At 34.7% G+C, this 24,675-nt stretch overlaps 2 protein-coding genes across 2 annotated transcripts in view; one reads left to right on the top strand and one right to left on the bottom strand.

The window, feature by feature from the left end:
* The window catches only part of PPFIA2 (PPFI scaffold protein A2), a 209,810-nt gene that overhangs the window by 127,851 nt on the left and 57,284 nt on the right, over nucleotides 1-24,675 (top strand). The window contains exons 7-14 of the mRNA XM_087968038.1: nucleotides 7,940-8,056; nucleotides 11,493-11,714; nucleotides 13,373-13,519; nucleotides 15,302-15,436; nucleotides 21,372-21,458; nucleotides 21,878-21,961; nucleotides 23,420-23,551; nucleotides 24,452-24,514. Of these exons, the coding sequence (XP_087824164.1) occupies nucleotides 7,940-8,056; nucleotides 11,493-11,714; nucleotides 13,373-13,519; nucleotides 15,302-15,436; nucleotides 21,372-21,458; nucleotides 21,878-21,961; nucleotides 23,420-23,551; nucleotides 24,452-24,514 (987 nt within the window). The remainder of the gene's footprint in view (nucleotides 1-7,939; nucleotides 8,057-11,492; nucleotides 11,715-13,372; nucleotides 13,520-15,301; nucleotides 15,437-21,371; nucleotides 21,459-21,877; nucleotides 21,962-23,419; nucleotides 23,552-24,451; nucleotides 24,515-24,675) is intronic.
* Nucleotides 8,122-24,675, bottom strand: part of ACSS3 (acyl-CoA synthetase short chain family member 3) — a 138,439-nt gene continuing 121,885 nt past the window's right edge. Inside the window, exon 17 of the mRNA XM_087968035.1 lies at nucleotides 8,122-8,524. The gene's annotated coding sequence lies outside the window, so the exon portion shown is untranslated. The remainder of the gene's footprint in view (nucleotides 8,525-24,675) is intronic.

Below are 24,675 nucleotides of genomic sequence, written 5' to 3'. Positions count from 1 at the left end.
TGGTCTGCCCCAACAAGAAAAAAGTAAACTTTAGGGAGCTTAAAAATAAATCCTCCAAAAACCAGGCTTATTGATCATAATTCAAGATCATCTCCTTCACTTTTAAAAGAAAAAAGCAGTAACATGTAGGGATTTGCTTAGTTTGCCCATAGAATTGTCCTAGGATCAATGCAAGAAAGGTAACGCAGGAGGAATACTCTGTCTGAACATTAATTTTCACATGCAGCTTCTTTCTCTAAAGAGTCATTTTCTCAAATACTTCTTTGTTTCTGTAGGGAATAAAGCTGTAATAGCACTCATAGAAATCATCCAGGAGAATTTATCTTGCAGAAAATAGTGCCAATTGAATTTAATGCTAATTTATAAATTAAATTTATCAAGATTTGCAAAGCAGTTTCCCAAAAGACAATGTTCCTTTTCTAAAGCAGTTGCATAGAAAATTATTAATTTAAATTATGTAAATTATTTTACCCCATATATTAGTTAGGAAGGATTCTATTGAAACATTTTTTGAAACAGGACTTTTTCTTCAATGAGTTGAACCATGAAGAAGTTTGTTCCAGAATGAGAATAGTATTGTCTTATGATGATCCAGTTATCCCTTGCAGACCATCCATGATGGATGGAGGTGGAACTGCATAGATTGGTGATCTTCTGGATTCACTTAGCTAGGATGTCTGTTATGAGACCTAACTCTCATGATTGACTGCTGGCCTTTGACCCTGTGTGATTATTTATGTTGTGGACATCTCTCTTTTATAACTAATTTTTGGAGTTAGAAAATCAGCTCCATATTAGACAGAAGGCAGAAGTTTTCTAGAAAACCAATATTTCCATTGGTATACAAACTTGTGATTTACTAAATGATTTAGCAGTGAGAGGTGGGGTAGTCCAGTGGTTTCATTCATTTATCTCAGAAGGAAAACAAATCATCCATCGATGAACATGACAAAGATTTTTCTACCATTAATTTTATTGTTTTTAAAACAAATAGTAGTATTAAAATTACTAATAATATTTAAGCTTCAATTCCATTTTACTATCAAGGCTCTAAGAACCACTAATTGATTTTTTTCTAGAGAATATTATTCTAGACTATGCCAAGATAAACATTTTTGAAAATGATTTAAATGTTTCAGAAGATGAGATTGTAAAGCAAAGGTAGGAAAGCTTTGGCCCTTCAGTTGTTGGACTGAATTCCTATGATCCCTGATATTTGTAATTCTGTTAGAGCTGATAGGTTTTGTAACCTAACAAAATCTGAAGGTGTACAGATTCTTCCATTGTTTGACAATTATTCTCCTCTTTCTCCTTGCTTGTATGTGTGTGTGAGACAGAGAGAGACAGAGACAGAGAGCATAGTTTGGGATTTAGCAATCCATATACCAAGTGGTAGGAAGTTTCATTATGACTTCTTTTCTTCTATAATATGAATGTTGCATGAAATTATTCCCTTAGCATATGATTGAGTAACTGTTTGATCAGGCTATTCTAATTGTTTATCAGTTTTGATGAAAAACTAAATTAATCATTCTCTTATTAGAAGCCCAAAATTACTTTAAAATTTCTGGTAAAAGTGTCATATTAATGTGGAAAAATCCCTGATTCTTGGGTCTGAACAGATGGATGTTGTCTGGTTTATATATCCTGTATATAAGACCACCTAGAGATAGGCCAGGTGGCCTTATGCTTTGTATGCTTCAGTTATCACAATTGACTTATCCATTGGTCAAAAAGGCATATTTTTTATAATAGTTTGTTTAAAAATTTGAGGATCAGATTATCTTTTGGGGCCTTATCTACAAGTATATTTAGGATGTATGGATACTTACATACATATAAAAATATTACTGCATATACATGTGAATAAACTCTTCCATGGATCAGCTGAACCCAATTTGGGGGAAGTATTTTGTCCCCTAAAATTTTGAGCTAGCTGCAAACATATATATTATATGAAAAAGAATATGACACAATGCCACAGGGGTATGTATGTATGTATCAGTACTAAAATGCACATAGTGATATTGGAATTTCCTGCATGGTGGTATGGAAAGTTTATGTTTCCTTCTTCCTGAATTTTGTGCCCTGTGGACTTTCAGTATCATTATGCCAAATTCCTAATAATTTAAATCGCTAATTTTAAAACTGTCACACCTCTGGGGATCTGATGTGACTGCAGTCTTGTGTTAGGGGACTTAATTCTCTAAAAATAAGTGAAATATAGTAAGGTGTTGATGGCTTGGGGAAGTGTTGATATGTTAAGCAATACTCCAAACATGAACTATATTATTAGGTTCACTCAAGTACTTTTTCACATAATATGATATAAAAAAAGCTTTTTGTGTTGCATGGCATTTTTTATTGTGGTTTAGATATAGCTCCACAGGAACTCTGCAATGCAACTTCAATAAACTAACCTGTCAGAAATTACTTAATAAACACACAACCATTTAAAGTACAGCAAATTTGTCTGCTAATGAAAAATTAATGGTTTGGAAATATACAGAGTCTAAATCTAGATCCTGAATCAAGTTATAAGTTTGACAGGTCTTATAAAGATTTTAGCTTTCCACTAACTATTTTTTCAGGTAGCACAATAAAAATAGTGTATGAGTGCATATTAATGATATGTATTAATGAAATGCCAGAGATGGCATTTTCTTGATGGAGTAATTTAAATTAAAGCTCGTTAATGTTTTTTCACATATTCAAATTAATTTTTACAAGTCTTCTTTAAGCATCTTGGGGAAGTTTTGCCCAGAACATATCATCTTAATTAAATTACAAACAGAAATATATATTGGGGTTTTTTTTTGACAAAAAATATTATTCCTCTTTAAAATACCTCAAATTTCAAAAGGTAAACATTAACATCCCATATGGTGTTCATAGCTCAATATTTTTTTCATGTAAAATATATTCTGTTTCAAGAACTCTTTAACTAAATGAAGCCGTTTTGTCCATAGTGCCTCCACCATTTATTTCATTGCAACGCCTTATCTTCATGTAGAAAAATAAAGAATACATAAATAGCATTATACGATTAGTTGCTGTCAGACTTCCAAAGTAAATTAGGCAGGAAACATGAGTAGATGAGCTAATTCTACTTTATTGTAAGGATACCTTAACAAGATCTTGCAAGTTTGAAAGTACAAACTTCCCACCACTATTTTTGATCCTTTAGGGTGGGTCCTTCTGTCCTTCTCTGACCATTAAGCCACTGGGGGCTCCTGTCTCTCATCTCTGATTGTTTCCTAGGCAGCACCCTTTCCTTCCTCCCACAAGGTCATCGACACATTCCATTACAACAGCAGAGTAAAGATCTGCAACTAAATATGTTCATTTGAATGTGACATATTTGAAAACTTCTCAGTTGGTCAACAATCCTTGATCCCTTTATACATATTAAGTAACTCAATGGACTTCTGCCAACCTAGCAGTTTGAAAGCATGCAAAAATGCAAGTAGAAAAATAGACTACTTTGGTGGGAAGGTAACAGCATTCTGTGTGCCTTTGGCATTTAGTTATGCCAGCCATATGACCACGGAGATGTCTTCAGACAGCGCTGGCTCTTTGCCTTTGTAATGGAGATGAGTACCGCTCCCTAAAGCCAGAAACAACTAGCAAGTTGAACCTTTACCTTTAACTCAATTTAATTCAAGTCAATTCAAATTAGAAGCAAAGGCAATTTCAAAAGCCCTTTGGTACAATCTTGATAATATGTCTATAGCTTACAAACACTATTTCCAAAATCAAAGTGAATATGACTTTGAACTTTATGAAATTGAAAATCTATATAAAGAACACGATGTTTTCTCAATTATTGGCATCTTCCAAGATATTAAGCACAAGGTGCAGGTCTGACCCAAATCATTTTATTCAGCCTGTATCCTCTATGTAGATGTACTATGTACTGTACATCTGTGTACTACATACCTTGCATCTATGTACCCTGTGCACAATTATGTAGCAAGCTCAATGGGTGAAGGTGAACAGAATGTGTGGAGATAAAAAGCAAAATGAAGTAATAAAGGAAATCTTCTGCATCTTGATAAAGAACAAGCATAATTATTGTCCACAGTAAAAGCTGAATCTGGTAATTGGGTGGAAAGGGAATTTAGGTGTTTTCAGATTAAATCAATTCTAAATATTATAAACATCTACTAAAACCTTTTAATTATATTAAAAATCAAATTAATCATTGTGGCATGTACTAGAAATTTAACTGGAAGCAAATTTCACTCAGTATAATTAGACTGACATAATTTAATGCTTTTTACATATGCTTTTTAACTATGATGTAATTTAATGAAAAGAGCATTAGTCTATTGGGGAGAATAATAATAACACTTCTGCTAGAGGAGGTAGTAGAATGGATTTTCCTAATATAAGAAGGCAGGCATCATTTTTGGCCTCTATGCTTTAAAAAAATTAACAATAGATTGCATTCTACATTATGCATATCTATATTATGGCTTTGTGTTATTATGTCTCTTTGTATACTGTCCAGAGTCATTCAGAGGGATATGAGCAGTTTCCAAGTATACTAAATAAATAAAGTAAATTAATTTGTCTTAGCTTATAGAAATTTCTGTTCTGTAAAAATATGAATACAGATTATAAATGGAATGATTTGTTACAATGAATAGCAGAAAAAATGTTAAATATTCATTTACTAGGAAACATAGAAAGAATACTGTGTGAAAACTAATCTTATGTTCCATTTCTTTGGAAAATAGTATTTCAGAGCCACCTTATATATTGTGTTGCGTCTTTGTGTTTAGATCTCATCACAAATTGTTCTTTCTGTAAAATCTGTTATTGTATTCCATTTCTTGGACTGAGATTATATGTAGTTTACTGAAGATTTAACTCATTTCTGCATACTTTAGTTGAGTGAGTTTATCCACCTGTCTCTTCTTATAATGCTAAAACAATGGAGAAAATAATGAGATTAAAAATATGAGTTTGCAATTTTTCCCTGCTACTGGTAGTTGAAGTTTCCCCAATAAGAGAAAACTTTGTGAAATTAACTAGCAGTAGCAGTAATAATTGCCAGATTTAGCAACTTTAAAAGTTCATATTGGAATATATTAACAGGAAAACAGAGTTTAGATCTTGGGAAGTAATTACAAGTAGTCCTCAACTTACAACTACAACTGAACTCAACATTTGCATTGCTAACCAAGACAGTTATTAAGTGTGTTTTGCCCCATTTTACAACCTTTCTTGCTACAATTGTTATGTGAATCACTGCAGTTGTTAAGTGAATCTGGCTTCCCCATTGATTTTGCTTGTCAGAAGGTCACAAAAAGTGATCACGTGATCCCAGGGCACTTTAGCCATCACAAATACATGCCAGTTGCCAAGTGTCCTAATTTTGATCACGTCATCATGGGGACCCTACAAGAGTCATAAGTGTGAAAAACAGTCATAAGTAACTTTTTTCAGTGCTGTTATAAATTCAAAGGATCACTAAATTAAGGGTCGTAAGTTGGTGACTACCCATATTGCCTATTCATGTCCATCCTCTCATGCTCTGTATCAAGAAGTATATAATTTGTATTGTTCCTCAAAATTCTCCTACCATCTGTACTTTTTAAAATGGATAAGAGAAGGTTTCCTGTAGTATCTCAAAGGTACCAAAGCACCATCTATAGCAGGGGTGGGCAAACTACGGCCCGCGGGCCACATCCGGCCCGTTGGTCTGTCCAATCCGGCCCGCCCCTGAAAAAAAATCACTGGCCGTGGCGTATTGCCCTGTACTGTGTGGCCCCCAAAGCTGCAAAACAGTGCGGAGCGCTCTCAGGGTAGGAAAGAAAAGAAGAACTTTGCAAAGGCCTCGGCTGGGAGTTCGAAATCACCTTTGAGTGCGATCTCTCCGAAGGTGAGTCCCCCGCCGATCCCCTTTTTTTCCGGGGCTTCAGGCTTAAACTTTGCAAAGGCAAAGTTTGCAGGCGGGAGCGTCTTCCGGCCGAGGAGCGGAAGGGTTCCACCTGGCGGGCGGGCGGGCTGCTTGGAGCGTGCTGCTTGGAGCCACCTAAAGCTAGGCCACTGCTGGTGGAGCCTTGCCCTGCCTTGGTGCCCCGTTTCCCGGCTTGGCGGTCCTGCTCGGGCGGCACTTTAAAAGCCTGCTCCCAGCACCTGAGCAACTTCCCAGCAACTTGTGGCTTCCTTTTTCCTCGCGGGTGCTCGCGCCTGGCCCCGAGCCAGCGGCGGAGGGGAAACCCGGAGCACCTCCGGGTCGCCTCCTCCAAGCAGCCCGCCCGCCCGCCGGGCGGAACCCTTCCCGCTCCTCGGCGGGAAGACGCTCCCACCTGCAAACTTTGCCTGTGCAAAGTTTAAGCCTGGAAGCCCTGGAAACCCGAGCAACTTCCCAGCAACTTTCGGCTTCCTTTTAACTCGCGGGCACTCACACCTGGCCCCGAGCCGTGCGGCGGAGGGGAAACCTGGAGCGCCGCCGGGTCGCCTCCTCCAAGCAGCCCGCCCGCCCGCCGGGCGGAACCCTTCCCGCTCCTCGGCGGGAAGACACTCCCGCCTGCAAACTTTGCCTGTGCAAAGTTTAAGCCTGGAAGCCCCGGAAACCCAAGCAACTTCCCAGCAACTTTCGGCTTCCTTTTAACTCGCGGGCACTTGCGCCTGGCCCCGAGCCGCGCGGCGGAGGGGAAGCCCGGCAGGTGGGCGGGCTGCTTGGAGGAGGCGACCTGGCGGTGCTCCGGCAGCAGCAACAGGCAGTTCCGCCCGGGCTCCGCTCGGGTGTCTGGCTGGGGCTGTCAGGAGTTGCTACCGCCGGTGCAGCTCCGCGCAGCTCCAGTCCCGCGTTGCCTTGGGAAGGAAAAGGCAAAACCAGGAGCCGCTGAGCCTGAGCCTCCGGTGCCGCTGCCGTTTCAAAGCACCACCGCGGCTCTTCCTTTTTGCCTTTCCCTTCCCGAGGCAACGCGGGACTGGAGCCGCGCGGAGCCGCGCCGACGGTAGCAACTCCTGACTCAGGGGGCCTCCGAGGGGAGGGGAAGGAGGAGAAGGGGGGGCGATTCCCAAAAAATCTTGTGCTGACCCGGCCCGTCTGTCAAATTTTAAAAGTCAATGTGGCCCCCGAGCCAAAAAGTTTGCCCACCCCTGATCTATAGCCATCACAGACATCCTGTAACACTAATGCTATAATTATTGCCTGCAGAGAAAGTTTCTGAACTTTCTCTTCAGGAATCTCTGCTAAAATAAGGCAGAATTTGAAAGTATAATCTGGGCTTGAATATCCTGATGTGGCCTGGTTGTGAGTATGCCATGGCCCAGTAGTGGGCCGTGGCCCACAGGTTGGGGACCCCTGGCCTACTAGGCAAGCAATTGAGTTCTGTTCAATTCCTTTGCTGACTTTATTGCATCTATATTGCATCTCTCATTTAGTGTGATTGCTGTTGTAAAAGTCTGTAGTTCTCTTGCACAAAGTCACAATTGAACTGGTTCCACTCCAACAGGTTCATCCCCCTCCCTTGTTATTTCGCTGTTCTAAAGCCTGATGATGAAATAAGTCCAATCTTGGAAACAGTGCAGTATCTCAGCAACTTATCTATGTAGTTGTCAGGAGTCAAGACTGACTCAAATGAAAATACATTTATGTGCAAAACAATATGTACATTATATAAAATACCACCTGCAGTTATGGAGACAATATATTTCTTGTTATTTCTCATTGTTTCTCGTTTCCAGTTGCTAGGGAACATAATGAGAATGCTGTTGTTTCATATTGGTTGGGCATTCTCATTTCTTCACAATGAAATACAGTATCATATATGGAAAATATAAAAATAGTTCAAATCATGTTTTGTTTACCATTTTTTTATCACATCATCTAGTTGTGGTATTTATAAGACATACTGTAAATTTATAGTGTTCACTGTTTGGATTTTACATTAAGAATTTATTCTAAATTCTTTTCTAGATTATAGCTTTGCGTGAACAAAATGCACACATACAAAGAAAAATTACACCAGGAGAGGGTCCACCTGATACAGAGCATATCAAAGGAATGGAGCCTGGACAAAAAATTCATGAAAAGGTATAAATTATATTTTTTTCTCTCTCTCTTTTTAAAGAGTCATCAGGGTTTGAAAAGCTAGAATCACTTTACGTTTATTAAGCTATCAAATAGTATAATTATATATAACATAAATTGCCCAGAGTAGCTGGAAGCTTGTAATAATAGTAGTAGTATTTTGAATTGCTTCAACACATATCTGTATAAAATTAATTGTTCCTTGAAAGCAGATGCTTATTCAGTGTAATAATTCTCAGTTGGAGAAGAACTAGCATGTTGGCCAAGTACAATTCCATATACATGGTTGTTTCATTTGGAACATATATGAAAGTTCTGTAGTTTGCTCTTGAAGCTCTGAAGAGGTTGAATCAATAGAAAATAATGTCCTAAACTGTACATTCTGTAAAATTAGGCAACACTTCTCATTGTTCTGATTTTATGGTCCTCCCATTGTATCTACGATGTATCTATTTTTTTGTTAGTTCAGATCTGAAAATAAATAAAAAGGTGGTCAAATTTTGTGTCATGACCTGTAAGATTAGAGAATAAAAATGTATCATTCTCCTTTAATTGGAACAAAGCAGTCTCCTTAATTCTGAAATATTTTTGCTTTGTCATTTTTAGGCTAGATCATCATATATTAATTTATATCATCTTGAAAATAGGTGTGTAAGATCTGACCATGAAATAAAGTTATTGGATTTTGTTTGACTTGACTATGTAAAATAATATATATCAAATGCAATCTTTATCTAAAATCTTTATTAGCATGTCTCATTTTACAGTATATTGGAAGGCAACATTTAAAATGTTTTTTTATAGTTTTCTCATTTGTGTAAGGATGATAGGCTTTTTGCAGTTAACTGCACAGTCCTTACAATGCTAGCAAACCATAAAACTATCGGATGTCTGACGCTATTAGGACCTTGGGTTAAAATTCTATTTTTATTTTTGCTGCAAGGATGTTATTTATAAAAAATTCTACTTGTAATAAAATGTGAAGCATTCCATAGATCCGTGGAGGGTTCATAATGTGATTTGATAACCAGAGGATAGCATTTTTTTAAAAAAAGTTTCCTTACATAAAATAATTTCTTAAACGAGACAACAGGCCAAAAAAAAAAAAAAAGAGAGAGAGAATGCTAACCAGAATCCTGCATTTTCATGTGTTGTTTTCAATAAACAGAGATCCCAGCCAGTATCTGAAGACTGGATGGCATCAGTCATTTTTCTGGCTCATTTTGTTGCATACTTAGATAAGGCTGTTTAAATGGCTAAAGTAGGAACTGTAGTTCAGCAATGCAGGCAGTCCTCAACTTATGAATGGTGACTTAGCGACTGTTCAGATTTATGGCAGACAACCCAGTTGCAAAGATCCAGTGGCCATCTCCCCCCACCTAGTCTTATGGATGCATGGTGAGGACAAAAGGATTTATGCATTTACGCATTTATGACCGTTTGCAGCATCCCACAATCACAAGACTGCATTCTTTAATAGTTTTGCCAAAAAGTGGCACTTATTTTCAGTTTTCAGCAAAACTGGTTTATAGGAAACCATTAGTTCACTTAACTACTATAACATGCACTTAAAGAATGCTCAAAACAGGATGTAAAATTGGGTCAGTCACATTGGTGGTACATTTTGCAGTTGTCTTGATTTGCAACTGTGATGGACAGGCTCCATTATGATTATGAGGACCACCTATATTCAGCACCATTAGTTCCCCTCCACAAGATTTAAGTTCCACAAACTGAATCTTTAACACAAATATAATAATGAAGAATAAGCTAGAGATCCACAAATAAACAAATATACTAAGAATAAATTAAGAGTTTCATCAGTAAATGGTTTCACTCAATTGGACATGTCTTAGCTAATCAATTTTATATAAAGGGTTAGTTCAGCATTTGTTGCTATAGCTAGAGAATCTTTTAAACACAAACCTGCCATATCTTTGTAAATATGTTTGTAGAAAATTTAGTATAGAATGTTAAATTATATACTGACAATTGCTAGTATCTTGTTGAGGTAATGTATTGTTTTATATGGCTATTTACAATACCTGATAAACTGCATAATTATGTTTTTGAGAATGCCAATATATTAAAACAAGAAAATACTAGGCAGATTTTTTAGTTTAACAAACCTAGTAGCAGTTAATCAGATTATAGTCTTTTGAATGATTAATTAGCTAAGCACATCTTTCCAAATATCTTTCATGCCTGAAATATGCCTTCAGAGAATGATCTGTTGTCCTTGCAGCAGGAACATACTGATTTCAATGCACAGGCAAGAAATAGAACAGATAACAGAATGAAAGAGTTGGAAGGGATCTTGGAGGTCTTCTAGACCAACCCCCTGCTCAAGCAAGAAACCCTATACCATTTCAGACAGCCGCTTATCCAATCTCTTCTCAAAAACCTCCAGTATTGGAGTTTCTGGTTCAAGCAGAACACAAGCTTCAAATCATAGAACATTTGTGCATTTCAGACTCATATAAAACATAATTAGGCATCTGCTAATAATGTCACATTCTCTAGAGAATATACGTTTCCCAGAGTATGTTTCTAAAGATTCTATGACTTTTTCATGTGTCAGGAAGTTCAAGTGTGATTCATTGACTCTGTGGAAATCAGCAGGAGGCAAACTGTTTAGATAGCTTTTATGATTTGAACAAAACTGTTAATGTTAGTCATTTATAAATATCAATGATTAATTGCTGTTTTTGAGCCAAAAAATAATTGTGTGAGTCAATAAGCACATACAGAAGTTGACCAAAATGATATCCCACTAGCACAAAAGTATTATAATCTTAACATCAGGTAAATGTTTATATAGCAATCACAGTGGCAGCTTTTATCTCTTCTGAAGGTTTGAATCCTTTCCCATAAAGCTATTGTTATACTTTCTAAATATATTTATCTCCGGTTAAAGCTCAAAGGAGTAGAAATACTTAGAATCTTGAAAGCAATCTATATATTTTATAAATAAAGTCAAATAATTCATTCAAACAATTACTTCTGAAAATAAGCTGAATGATACATAAACTAGGAATTCATTCCAAGGCTTTAAAAATTAAAGGAAATATTTTAGTATTATCTATCAGTATTTCACAATAATATTCCTATTGTATTAACATTAAGTATGTGTTACTTTGCTGTTCCAATACTTCCATATAAACTACAAAAACAACTTTGAAAGAAAATCTAAAATTCTAAATTCTTCCAAATGTGGCTGGTTTTATAGGTTAAATATAGTTTAATGTTCGAGTACTTCTATGTAGATATCTAGTCTTTTGTAAGTATATTTCAGAGAGCATAACCAATGTAGAGTTCAGAATTGGTAAGAAAATATAATCTACATATCTGTATTTCTGATCCTTCTGATCCTTCTTGCTCTGGTTCTTAAATATATTACTATCAGTGTTTGATATGTTCGTGGGGTTTTTTTGAACAGCGTCTATCAAATGGCTCTATAGACTCAAATGATGAAACTGCACAGTTGGTAGAACTGCAAGAACTTCTAGAAAAGCAAAATTATGAAATGGCACAGATGAAGGATCGCTTGGCTGCCCTGTCTTCCAGAGTTGGAGAGGTGGAGCAAGATGCAGAGACTGCTAGGAAGGACCTCATTAAAAGTGAAGAACTGAATAGCAAATATCAGAGAGATATTAGAGAGGTAAATCTCTTTTGGATGTTCATCCTGTCATTTGCTCAGATTGAGAATAATTTTATTTAGGGAAATGGAGTTCTTCCACAGCCAATTCGGGAAAAATAAATTTGCCTTTAACATTTAACAGTTTAAGACGTTTAATTGTAAGTGAATATTCTAATAGCAGTTGTACTTTTGTATCCATGTGTAGCAGTTTAAGCACTATTTTGCTATGACTTACTATGAGAAATAAAAAGCTTGCTCTGTGAAACATCTCAGAGAGAGAGTTAATCAACATGGTACACTATAGAAACATAATTTTCAGTGCAAGATTAGTCAAGAAGGGTAGGTAATCATCAAACATAGTACTAACCATTATAAAGTTGTTGTAATATATTGTTTCTATGATATTTAGCAAAACTAAATGAAAGTTCCTAAATTCTCTTGCTAACTACTCATTCCAAAATGATGAGATATTGAACAGAACTTTATGTTGTCCTAATTTTGTTAATTTACATCATCACAATGCTTTTTGTTTTGCTATTAAATACTGTGATTTAATTTCATTTAAAATCTCCCTTTAATTTTCAAGATTTTCACATTGTAAAGAATTACAATAGGATAAAAAGTTGAAGAAAAAGCAGGAAATATTCCAAATGTTTATAAAATATAATTATAGAATATTTATAAAGCATGTTTATAGAAATACAAATTATCCAGAAAAGTAAAATGAATGATTTGAATGATTTGAAGAGTTACTTTGCATTTTAAAACATGTCTATATTTGTCAGGAAACAACTTTGTTATGTTTATCTTTTATCATAAGATAATATGAATTGTCCTCATATCCAAATCTTAGTTTTGAATTATGGAAAATACGATAGAAAAAAACTAAATTATTCTTACCAAAGACCATGTTCTTTTGTAAATCAAGTTTTACAGGTACATTCACCGCCAACGATTTAGCCCTTTCTTATCTAAATTTCCACGGCACCCTATTTTTATTTGTATTTTCTGTTAGATAACCAGGATAAATTTGTCTCTCTATATTTTATTGGTCAATTATCAAATAAAATTGGTCTAATAATATTTTATTATTCTAATTTTGTTACATTATGTAACAACTTCACCTACAAATGGTTGCCAATAGTCACAGATTTAGAGATTAACCTTGTTTCGTTTGTTTTACTGCGTGTATTTTTACATGCAGTTTCTGTCTGTCAAAATTATCAGTTGTATTTCTTTTTTTCCCCTTTAACTTTCTTATATTGGAAGGATGTATCTGTGCATATTTACTACTTTGTTGGTCACAATGCATGTAAGAAAAGATGTAGAGGCAAAAAAGTATAAGACAGAACTAGCCACTTAACAATATTTTTGTAAATAAAGTCAATTTATAATAAATGGATGCAATAGTAGACAAGCAAGCAATATCAGATTCGGATATTCCTTGTCTGCAAATCCAATATTTGGATCTGCATCAGGATCTTGGAATTCTAACCTTTTTTATCTTAGAATCTGCACTTAAATAATTTGTCCATTAGGTTTAATACTGAACCTGCTTTTCACTTTTTCTATTTCTAGGTGAGTAAATTTCATTGCAAACTTTTCCTACAGTGTTGAATAGGACATCTATTGCTAGCTACTCCAATGTTGTATTTTGACCTGCTACTTATTCTTTCCAGGCTATGGCCCAGAAAGAAGATATGGAAGAAAGAATAACTACCCTGGAGAAACGTTACCTAAGTGCACAGAGGGAATCTACTTCCATACATGATATGAATGACAAACTGGAACATGAACTTGCAAACAAGGAAGCCATCCTGCGTCAGGTTCTGTATTGGGATTGCTGCTACAGCTCAAATGAATTGTAGGAGAAACTATTAAGATAAGCTCCCTCTTCCCCTATTTATTCATTACATTTCTTTCAAATTATGACACACTTGTTTTAGATTCATTGATTTCTATAGATTGAAGTCAGGAATGAATGTGTATTTTCATACAATCAAGTTGAGAGGCCAACATAAATCATGTGTAGGATTAAACCTTTTTTTAAAAAAAATAACTTGCTATCATGAGAAGGTATTGTTTTGGAATTTATTTGGTTGTAAGACCAGGTGTCTGCCAGGTTAGTACAGCAAACCTTTAAAAATATCTTAAGGTAAGACAGAGGCAAACCAAATGAAAAGGGTGTCAGATACATAGCAGCAAATGTAGGCACACATTCACTGTACAGGTAGTTGTAAGGACTGACAATATTCCACACATTATTTTATGCTAATAAACATAGTTTAATGGTAAGATACAAAATGTCCAATTTTGATTTAACTAAGAGTAAATCATAGTAAACACAATTAAACACAAAAATTGTTCACCTTTTCAATGAGACTAGTAAAAGCTAAGGCAAAGGGACTGCACTCTAATTTGGGCACAAAAAGAAAGAAAAGATATGGCAGAATATTCTCCTCTTGGTGTATGAAAGAGGTAAATAAGCTATTAATTGCACTCCCCTGCTAAACTTTATGAACTTTATAATCTGCAAATGGCATTCAATCATGTGAACATTTATTTAGTTTATTTTTACATAATTATTTACCTTGCTTTACTAATTACAGTTTAGGAACAAGAAAATACTTGTTCTTAAGCAGCTGGCAAAGAATACTAACTGAGATATAGAATTGAAGTCCATACAAGATAGAAATTAAAGTTTCTAAAACAATGATAATGTAGGAAATTGTGATGTGTGTATATGTGGAGAGAGGGGAAAAAACAGTACATGGGTTGTAGAATATATTAAAATTCAGTGTGAGATTTTTATTATGCAAATTTAGAATTTCCTTGTACATAAATCCATAGGTGCTATTTATAATTTCATCCGTTTTCCTATCATACTACTAGTATAGTGTAGCGAGAGGTGGAATATTTGGTTGATGCAGGAGCGATACATAGAATGGCAATGAAAGCTGGATTAACTTACTACGTTTTCCCACCAAGACATTTCTCTTATTATTATTATTTTCTTTTAATATTTGAATATTATATTTATTGGAAATAAATAACACAGAAAATATTTCATTCATCAAAAAGTTTCATTGGATTCATTCTGTTTCAGTTCTGAGAATCAGATTATTATAAAGCATAGATATTTTTTTCTATTTAAATTGAGTTTGTTTTGCTCTATTTCTTTTAATTCCTAAATTGACAGTGAAGAAAACTGCAGCTATCCTATCCCACTCTGACTTTTCATGTCAAGGGTCTTCAAACTTAGCAAGTTTAAGACTTGTGGACTTCAACTCCTAGAATTCTTGAGCTAACATGACTAGAGGAGGAATTCTGGGAGTTGAAGTCCACAAATCTGTCGAGTTTGAAGACCCCTTATTTATATTTTAGAGGCATATGATAAGAAAGGATCAGCAATTGCCACCAGTATATATGCATGTACTATTTACAGAACCAGGAGATTTACTTAACCTATTAACAATGTAATTATACAATGAACCATGTTGGTTTGGGAAAATTTTACTCTCCAGATGTTTCTATGAATCTGTATTTTTTTTCTTCTCCATTGCCCAGTTCCTAATCTAACCTTTAATCTTACAATTTCTGGATTTCAGATGGAGGAAAAAAACCGGCAGCTGCAAGAACGTCTCGAGCTAGCTGAGCAAAAGCTACAACAAACAATGAGAAAAGCTGAGACTTTGCCAGAAGTAGAGGCAGAATTGGCTCAGAGAATTGCCGCACTGACTAAGGTAATGTAAGTTTAAGAATAGGTTAGTATCTGAAAATTGGCTTCTTTTAACATTGATTTTTCATCCCTTTCTCCTCCAGCACCATCAGCAACAATAAAAGACTTTTGGAGTGGACAAGATGATTCTACTTAATGGCACCGTAAATAAATATTAATTAGACAAAATTACTTGCTTTAGTTTAATTTAATTTAATGGCAGAAGTATTGCTTTGTGTTTCTTTTATGGCTTGATATATTTCTGCCAATATACCAGAGGAGTTTATTTTATAATACATTGTATTATAAAAGAATTATGATTAACCCAGTTCAGCTAAACATCATGAAATTTATTTGTCATTGCATTTTCTTCATGATTTTCTACATCACATTGATTCAGCAAAACACAGAGATCATTTTCATTAAGATAAATTTCAAGGTTGAATTTTTTTTTCTTCACCACACATGAAGGATTCTGTGTTGCATGACAGCATTAAGAGCTTGGATAGGACAAGTGCCTGATAAACTATTCCAGTAATATGCAGTCCACATCTCTGGAATCCATGGTAAAATGTACAAGTTGCCAACTTAGTTGTTCTGAAAGAACAACTTATAAAAAGTAAAGGCACACTACACTATCCTTTGCAGTTTCTTTTTATTGACTTTCAGACCATAGTATTTTGCTTTGTATTGTGGAATTTCCCTTACATATCTTATTGTGCGACAATCTCCAGTTTGTCTTCTCAATACTTACCTCTTCAATAAAGATGAAGAGAAATTATATAGTTGATATTGAAAAGTCTATACAAACTTAAATGAATTATATTCAGTAGAAAGAAAGCCATTTTAATTAAAATGTTATATTTATAACTCATAATAATAGCAAATGATATAAAAATGATTTTGTGTTTCCCTGCTTCCATTTCAAAATATTAATGGATTATTCCTATTTGGTTATCTATTCAAATATTTTTCAGTTGCTCATGCAATCATTTAATGAGACAATGTTTTCCTGCTCTGTTAGGGTTTCTGGTAATACATCAGAAAATGGTGTGTTGAAAAGAAAATGTCAATGTACATGAATGTTTCTACATTATTTTCTACAGAGAGAGTACATGAATGAATGTTTTTGTATATTTTTTGTATCTTCTAACCAGTGGTAGGATTCAATTTTTTTTACTACTGGTTCTGTGGACGTGGGAAGGATACTGTAAAATCTTCAGTCAGAGGTGGTATTTGCCAGTTCTCTGAACTATTCAAAATTTCCGCTACTGGTTCTCCAGAACTGGTCAGAACCTGCTGAATACCACCTCTGTTTCTAACTAAACAAGTTAAGACAAATGCATATATTAATGCTCTATAAAGCAACATTTATTATTCCAACTTAGAGTTGTCTAATTTAGAATTCTCTACTAAGCAGTCAGGTGAAAATAAGTATAAATTTTAATTTTAAATATATAATCTACCAAACAGGTTCAGCCTTATCTATTTTCTCTACTGTCTCTATGTTGATGACAAAGGGTAATATTAATATTTGCAGTGATATTACTTAAAAGCCATTTTTGCTAAGCTATAGATTACCTGTTTCCAATTTTTCCAAGTCTGTTGTTCAATAAATATTTATGGTTTATATAGTTCACTTAGATTTTTATGTGTAAATTAGATTTATGTGTAGCTTAAATGACTTTAATTGAATGAGGCAGGAGGAAGCTACTATTTTAACGAGCCAACTCAATCTGTGTTCTTTCTTGATATAGAGATGTTAACTCTCAAAACTTCCCAACCAGCTGGAAAAACTAAGTTAGAGGGCCCCAAATTAGATAATTACATTGTACACAATATAGTTAAAATTGGTTCAAAATATATATTTAGTACTTGCCCCTTCTTCTAAGTGGCAGAAACATCAAGCAAAAACACAGCAGGGATCTTCTTTGAATTGTGAGGAGTGGTAGGCAATAGTTCTTACAAGTGCAGCTCAGGCTCAGCCTTTAATCTTCTATAATATAACACTCAATTGGCAGTTTGCTCAGAGATCCAGTAGGAGGAAGGTATGTTGGATATGTTCGTTACCTTGAGTTATTTTTAAAAATAATAATGGCAGAATAGAAATAAATAAAGAAGATAAGGACCATCAGCCTACTTCATCTAACCAATCCAAATCCAATCACCAAAATAGGCAGGTGGTTCAATGGCTCCATATTAATATCCAAATTTGAGGGCCATTGGAAATTATATTATATCACTATGTCCTTATCTTCTTTTAATGTCTCTTTAAAGTATATAGTTGTTGTGGCCCATCAGCTGCTAGCAGAGCTAGCAGCAGAGTCAAACGAGGAGATCGAGGGGGAGCCAGGGCCGACTTCAGAGCCGTTGGAAGGCTCTGATAAGTTAGCAGGATCAGAGGCAGATGCAGAGCCAGGGCCTTCCATCCTTCCTCAGGTAGAAAGGCAGCTAGCTTCAGGACCTGAGTTGAGTGAGGGGGAAGAACAAATGGGGCCCATCTCAGGTGTGTGTGTGTGCGTAGAGGAAAGGAGAGGAGAGAAATGGAAAGCAATAAGACAGCTCTCAGGGAAAAGAAGACATAGACGCTAGCCAGCACCTCCTTGGCTGGGAAATAAATAGTAAGAGTTTGGGAGTGGCCGGTTGTTGCAGACAACCATTCATTTTCCAGGGTACATTAATCACGTCAGATTCCTTGCCAGAACCAGGTTTGTTGGGAATAATTGCTCTATATTTGAGGTGCCAACGGAATCTCCCTGCTGGGAAATAATAGGGAGTGAATTTGCCTCAGCTGATGTAAACAGGGACTGTTTCTGCTTGGATAATCATTGAAAGGACTTTTTATCTTAAGTTCTCATGTGAACAGAGACTATTCTTGTCCTGTTTTAGAAGGGGAAAATATTTTGATTTGTGACTAATTACTTTTGGTTTTGTTAATCCAATGTGAACAAAGACTGCTCCTGCCCTGACTTAAATAAAAAAGGGTTTGTGTTACTCATGAGTAAGCAGTTTCTCATTGCTTGTGAAGGCTAGGTCAGAACAATAGTATTAATAACAGGAGCTCTGATGAAATGTCATGTTACACCAATTTGTCTGATTAAGCTTTTTTCCAGACTGACTGAATTATTATGAATTGTTAAGAGAGCTGAAGCCAATAGGCAAATTTTAATTCTGAGGAAGCCTAAACATGGTCTTAACTATGATTTAGTAACAGGACAGTGTAGATTATAGGTTTGGTTTGATGTCCTAGACAGTAGTCCACACAGTTTTGCCCTATGATAAACCATTTCATCTACTTAATGGTTACAGATATAAGAGTTTTAGTAATATATAGATTTAATGCTTCATCAATTTTTAATTTCAAAGAACTGGGAATTACATGAATTCTATATGACTAAAAAAAGTTCTGATTAATACTATGGAAGCTACTTTTCTGTATATGCAGTAAAAGTTGTTGACCAAATTCTATTGCCATAATTGATAGGTTATATTTATGAGATTATTTGGTAAGGACAAACTCTATGTAGTTTGGCCTGGGCAAGAAATGTAACCATTATAAATCAAAGCAAAGGTGATACATTTTAATTTATAATCAGATGCCCCAGTTTCCCAAGACCATGTCATGGTGTTGGGAAACACATCAAAATATGTTACCAAAATGGTTGAAGTGCAACATTATGACTTTTGGAGGGGAGAAGAGTAAAAGTTAAGAGTGATAATTTAATGTTTTTGGGGAAGGATTTTAAAGATGAGAACGAGAACAGTTTAGTTTTCTAGATGATTTCTACTGCTATTCATGCCTTAACTCCTTCCAAATCCATTCATGTGGAGTAGATTGAATTGATCGATATCAGAGCATATGATTCTGGAGTATATTGTTGATTCATAAAGAAAATAACTGAGTCTGATGAGAGTAATGGAAAACAGAAGTGCATAACACTTTCATGCATAGTTAATCTGTATACAGAAGAGTTTTTTTACTATTTCATAATGATGGAATTTTAGTTTATCCACTGAAAAAAATGCAGGAAAATTGTGGTCTGATAGTACAAAGTATTTTTTTCACACAGCACATAAAACTGACGAGTTTGCTATCAAGATAATGGCAGCCAATTAAGGTACAACAGCTATCAAAGGGTTCTGAATGTGCCATGGAAGTTTAAACTATCCATGCCAAATAATATATTACTATCTCCTGAATCATGGAGGAACATGCTTTGCTGAGAAATAACAGGAAAGGGATTAATGTGCCTTGTGGGCTTCTCACATATTTCAGTGGGCTACTGTGTGATACATAATGCTAGACTAGAATGTTCTTTGGCATGCTTCAATTGGACTCTTTTTGTATTTTTATCTTATAATAGTTTTTTTGTGGATCTGAAAATAAGTAATACAGTTATTGTCTTTGGGAACTGCTGAGGGTTTTTTTCCCCTAGGTATTCTAATTACCTCCTCCTGGATAATGGAAGAAAAGGAAAATCGGTAAAATATTTTTTTCTGACAGGACAGTAATGTCATTTGCCCAGATCATACAGCAGGATTCTAAGATTAGGTATTTAGAAAGTTTGACCTCTGAGATGTGTCCTGTTCTTTGGAAATAATATTTTCTTTATGGTTTCAAAGTTGAGAGTTTAGCTTTATTTCAGATATGTGGTAATTTTATCAATTTGATCCTTTTTGTAGTCAACAAAGGGACTATCAGTGAAGGGTATGAGAACATCCTTCTTATATTCATGGAATTTTAAGTAATAAAAATGTTTCCCTTTAAATAAAATAGCCATTTTTTAAAACATAGATTGAAGCAATAAATCAATTTTGTGCTTTGCAATGACTATTCAAGCTGTTTTGATTTATTCTGTAATCAGGACCTCGAAATAATCATTAGTGTCTTCTCTAATTTTTGCCATCAGGTTCAAATGCTTCTCACTGGTCATCTCTGATTTCTGCCAGAAGCTCAATACAATTTTCTGATTTTAGGACCTGGCATGGATAGTAAAAACACTACTGGCTGCATTTAGCTGGATAATTGCAAATTGTTTTCAATCAGTGTACATGTTTTTACAGAAGTAAAAAGGGCTGACTCAAAAGTGCAAATCTAATATTATACATTTAGACCATAATTATATGTTCATGTACTTAGAAATAAACCTGATTGAATTTAATGTGAGATATATTTTATAAGATTCACTTAAAATCGCATTGCTTGGGAAGTAAAGACAAAACTCACAACACGCTTCAGAGTTTTACTGAGTGTTTATAGTCAGCATAGAGTTTATGATAATCTATCTCCCCAGATTATAGTTTAGTGCTCCACAACAAAATGCTGAAGCATATTCAGTTATGGTCTGTGCCCTTGGTAAAGCAATTAGACATTTGCTTTATATTCACTCCTATTCAGTACTTTTCATTGTAAGAGGACTTCTTTCTTTTACCTAGAAATTCAGTATCATTTAGTTATTTGCTTTTATACCTCAAAATGAATCTACGTGTCATTATTCTAAAAATGTTTAATCCGTTTATTTAATACAATCTGTAACACTGTATACCCTGTTTTCATTATGATTGTAGGATAACCTTCAAAAACACATTCTGGCACTGACTTTTCACGCTCTAATTATGAGTTTACCCAAATTCCAATCAGACCTGGTATTTCTCATAGTTACTTTGAGTACCCCTCTATGGAGGAAGAATAATTCTCATCAGCCAGCCATCACTAACCTGGAATTTCCATACTTAGGTTGTTGGCTTTTTTAGCATTCCATTATTTTCACTCCATCTGTATCAACTGCCTCATATCACCCTATTGTAAGTGTGGTTTATTCTACATAAAATTTTGTCAGTTAAAATATTAAATTAGCAATCACACTTTTCTTTTAAGCATTCTGTGCTGTATTCTGTTCAGTGTGGTGTCTTTAGTTCTGATTTTTCAATTTTGTCCCTCTCCTTTTCTTTGATGTTAGTCTGATCCAACCTCTTCTACCTCATCTGATGATTATCAATATGTTATGGAAGCTAAACTACAAGAAATGATCTCCATACGTAGGAAGGTAGTCCTACAGGACTTTACTTTCTATTGCTAAATAGAATCCATCTGATTTTGTTTTTTATATTTTTAAGAACTCTTTTAATTTTTGTATTTATTTTATTGATAATCAACCATTGTGCAGTTCAATGCTTAAAGAGCTTACAATTTTATGATGGCAGGTTTGGGTTCAAACCATGCAGTCTGCATGTTACATTTGGCTGATTTCATTGCTCATGAATAACTCCAATGTTTTGCTGGATGCTTGGATGTAACAGGCCTTTGTAGCTGACACATTTCAAGCGATGCTGTTCAGCTGCCTGTTTGAATAAAATTAAGTTTTGCAGTTAGTAGTAGCTTGCTTTATATTTCCTTTTTTGAAAATGACCATTTTGATTTAAAAAGCTATTTAATGTTTCACATCAAATTATATTATTTTTATAGGCAGAAGAAAGACATGGCAATATTGAAGAACGCATGCGGCACCTAGAGGCTCAGTTGGAAGAGAAGAATCAAGAACTTCAAAGGGTATAGATGTTTACATTATATTTGAGTTCAACTGTTTTTTCCATGTCACATAAGCCTGTAAAATTATAATAGCAGTCATTGTTATTGTTATTTTTCATGAATCTATAGCTTGGTGCAGTACAGTATCAGGATATTGATGGAATAACATACTACAATCCAGTTTAAAATTATAGTAGAACTATAGACTCCACTCTGTGTATCAGCAGATGTTTTTGTCCCAATGATAAAAGCAGTTGACTCAGTTAAATGTTTCACACAGTTTCCAATTGAAACAGTCTATGTCAGAGCTGTCAAACTCGTGCCCATGGACCAGATGCATCACACGCTGGCCACATCCACGCCCGCTTTAGTAAAGGGGGGGAAAGGTTACGATACATCATGTGATGCCACCATGACAATGCGAGTTTCACACCCCTTGTCTATGTGAGCTACTGACAGTAAAAAGAAATTGAAAGAAAGATAGTCTCTTAAGAATGTTAGATAGAAATGGAAAGCAATACTGGATGATAACTGGAATACACAGAAGAAATAATTAACTTGTTAAACAAAGGACCAACTTAGGTTTATTTTGAAGAAAATAAGACCAGTTGGTTCATTTAGCCAGCCACAATTATATGGAGTTTTGTGGAGGGATAGAATATGCTTCAAGATGCCCCTATTTAAAATATCACCATTGTTGTTGATCATAGGCATAATTCTTACGAAAGCCTGTAGATTACCAGCTATAAGGACGAGCCCCAAATTGTAGATTCATTTATTTGTTCATCAAATTTATACAGTATGGCACCCATCTCATGCAAAAGTGTTTATGGGCAGCATACAACAAAACTATAAAACAATTAATATATAAAACAATTATTATTAAAACAATATAAACAATTTAAATGCAATAAATTAAAGCATATAAATACACAGAACTAATAATAGCTTAATAAATTGTCTTTAGTCATTGGTTACCTAAAATTTTACTGTATTTTCATGTGAACATGAAAAAGTGAGTTCCAAAGACACTTTTCAAACAGCAACTGGACTTTCTTTGCTTTTTCTTTGAAAACATTTAGCTTCTCATATAAGAAGCTTCTTCAGTTTAAGTGCAATGTATGATTATTTGAGACCCTTCTAAATATTGATTTTAAATTACAGTGACCTTTTGAATATGAGTAACAAATGAAGACTACATATCTCTATTAGAAGAAAAAATCAGAATGATTACTTCTTACAACTATATTTGAATATGTGACTAAATGTTTTGACTAATAAATTTTTTATTTATTTCTCTGTGCAGCTGCTCAATTTTATTCTCTCTTTGAAATAAATTTGTTTTTGTACAAACTATTTGATCATAGTATTAATATTACAACTTCAGTTCAAACAAACCAGTGTGGATATTTGACCAATATTTTGAATTTAATTAATGTTGAACCTGCGTGCTTTATTTCCTTTGAACTTTATTGAAAGGCAAGACAAAGAGAAAAAATGAATGAAGAGCACAACAAAAGATTGTCTGATACTGTGGACAGGCTTTTGACAGAATCTAATGAACGTTTGCAACTACATTTGAAAGAGAGAATGGCAGCATTGGAAGAGAAGGTAAACAAGCAAATAATGTGCACATTTTTTTCTTCATTTGTGTATATATTCATAGTTATTTTGCTTCTTCACCTGGAATGAAAGCATTAAAAAATCTGAGGCACAATCCATGGCCTCAATAAGATTCATTGTTGTTATGTTTCTGCAATTCCTATTAACTTTCTTCATCCTTCAACTTCTCATATTGGCACATGGGACCACCACCAGAATTTAAAAAGTTTACAGCATGGTTTTAGTGGGACCTTGCCCATTTCTACTCTCTCTCATTGTCACTACTTTCACTTCTAATAACCTTTGGCTAGAGTCCCAACCTTGTGGTACAGTCATAGCAGTTTGCCACACCTACAAAAACTTAATACTTATATGAGATATGCTTATCCATTGTACAGTGCTTCTTAGAATGTGAAACTCTCAATGTCTACATTCTGTAGTGTTAGTAGACAGGGGGTATGGATACCATTCCCTAGACATGGATGGCTGGGGAATTCTGGCAGTCCACGCTTCTTAAAGTTGCCAAAGTGGAGAATCACTGTGGTAATGGAATGAGGAGGTACAATTATTCCTGTTTTCTAGTCAGAAATTTTCAGCCTTTTACAAATGTCCCTTCATACGTGCTCTGATTGAATGTAACTGACAATGCCTACAGGTCACAAATGAAAACAGTCTCTTAATTTTACATTATTAATCATATGATGATATCAATTTCATATTTATATTAGTGGTAACATCTTTTAACATATTCAGTCTTGGATTGAATTAATGAAAGATTTTTAAAAATACCTATATGTTAGAGGAAAAAATAATTTAAATATTATTGATATGTGTTTTATTTATACGTTAACAGATTGGGTAATAATTATTTCACTAGACCTTATTTTAGCTTTTATTTCCATCTCCTAGAATGTTTTACTACAAGAATCAGAAAACTTCAGAAAGAATTTGGAAGAATCTTTACATGATAAGGTATTCTAGATTAATTACAGCATTTATTAATAATGTTTTTTAAAAAATACAATCATAATTAATTCAAGATTGCAATTATATGCACATATATTTGAGAGTAAGACAGTTGTCTTTATACAAATATTCTACACTAATAGATTGATTCAACATCTGTCTAGATA

The sequence above is a fragment of the Notechis scutatus genome, chromosome 6 (assembly GCF_049901735.1).
Source record: "Notechis scutatus isolate UNSWTSFEM ecotype Mainland chromosome 6, rNotScu1.2, whole genome shotgun sequence".
NCBI classification, from domain to species: domain Eukaryota; kingdom Metazoa; phylum Chordata; class Lepidosauria; order Squamata; family Elapidae; genus Notechis; species Notechis scutatus.
The sequence above is the reverse complement of the archived record's forward strand: the minus strand, read 5'-3'. Positions and strand labels throughout refer to the sequence as shown.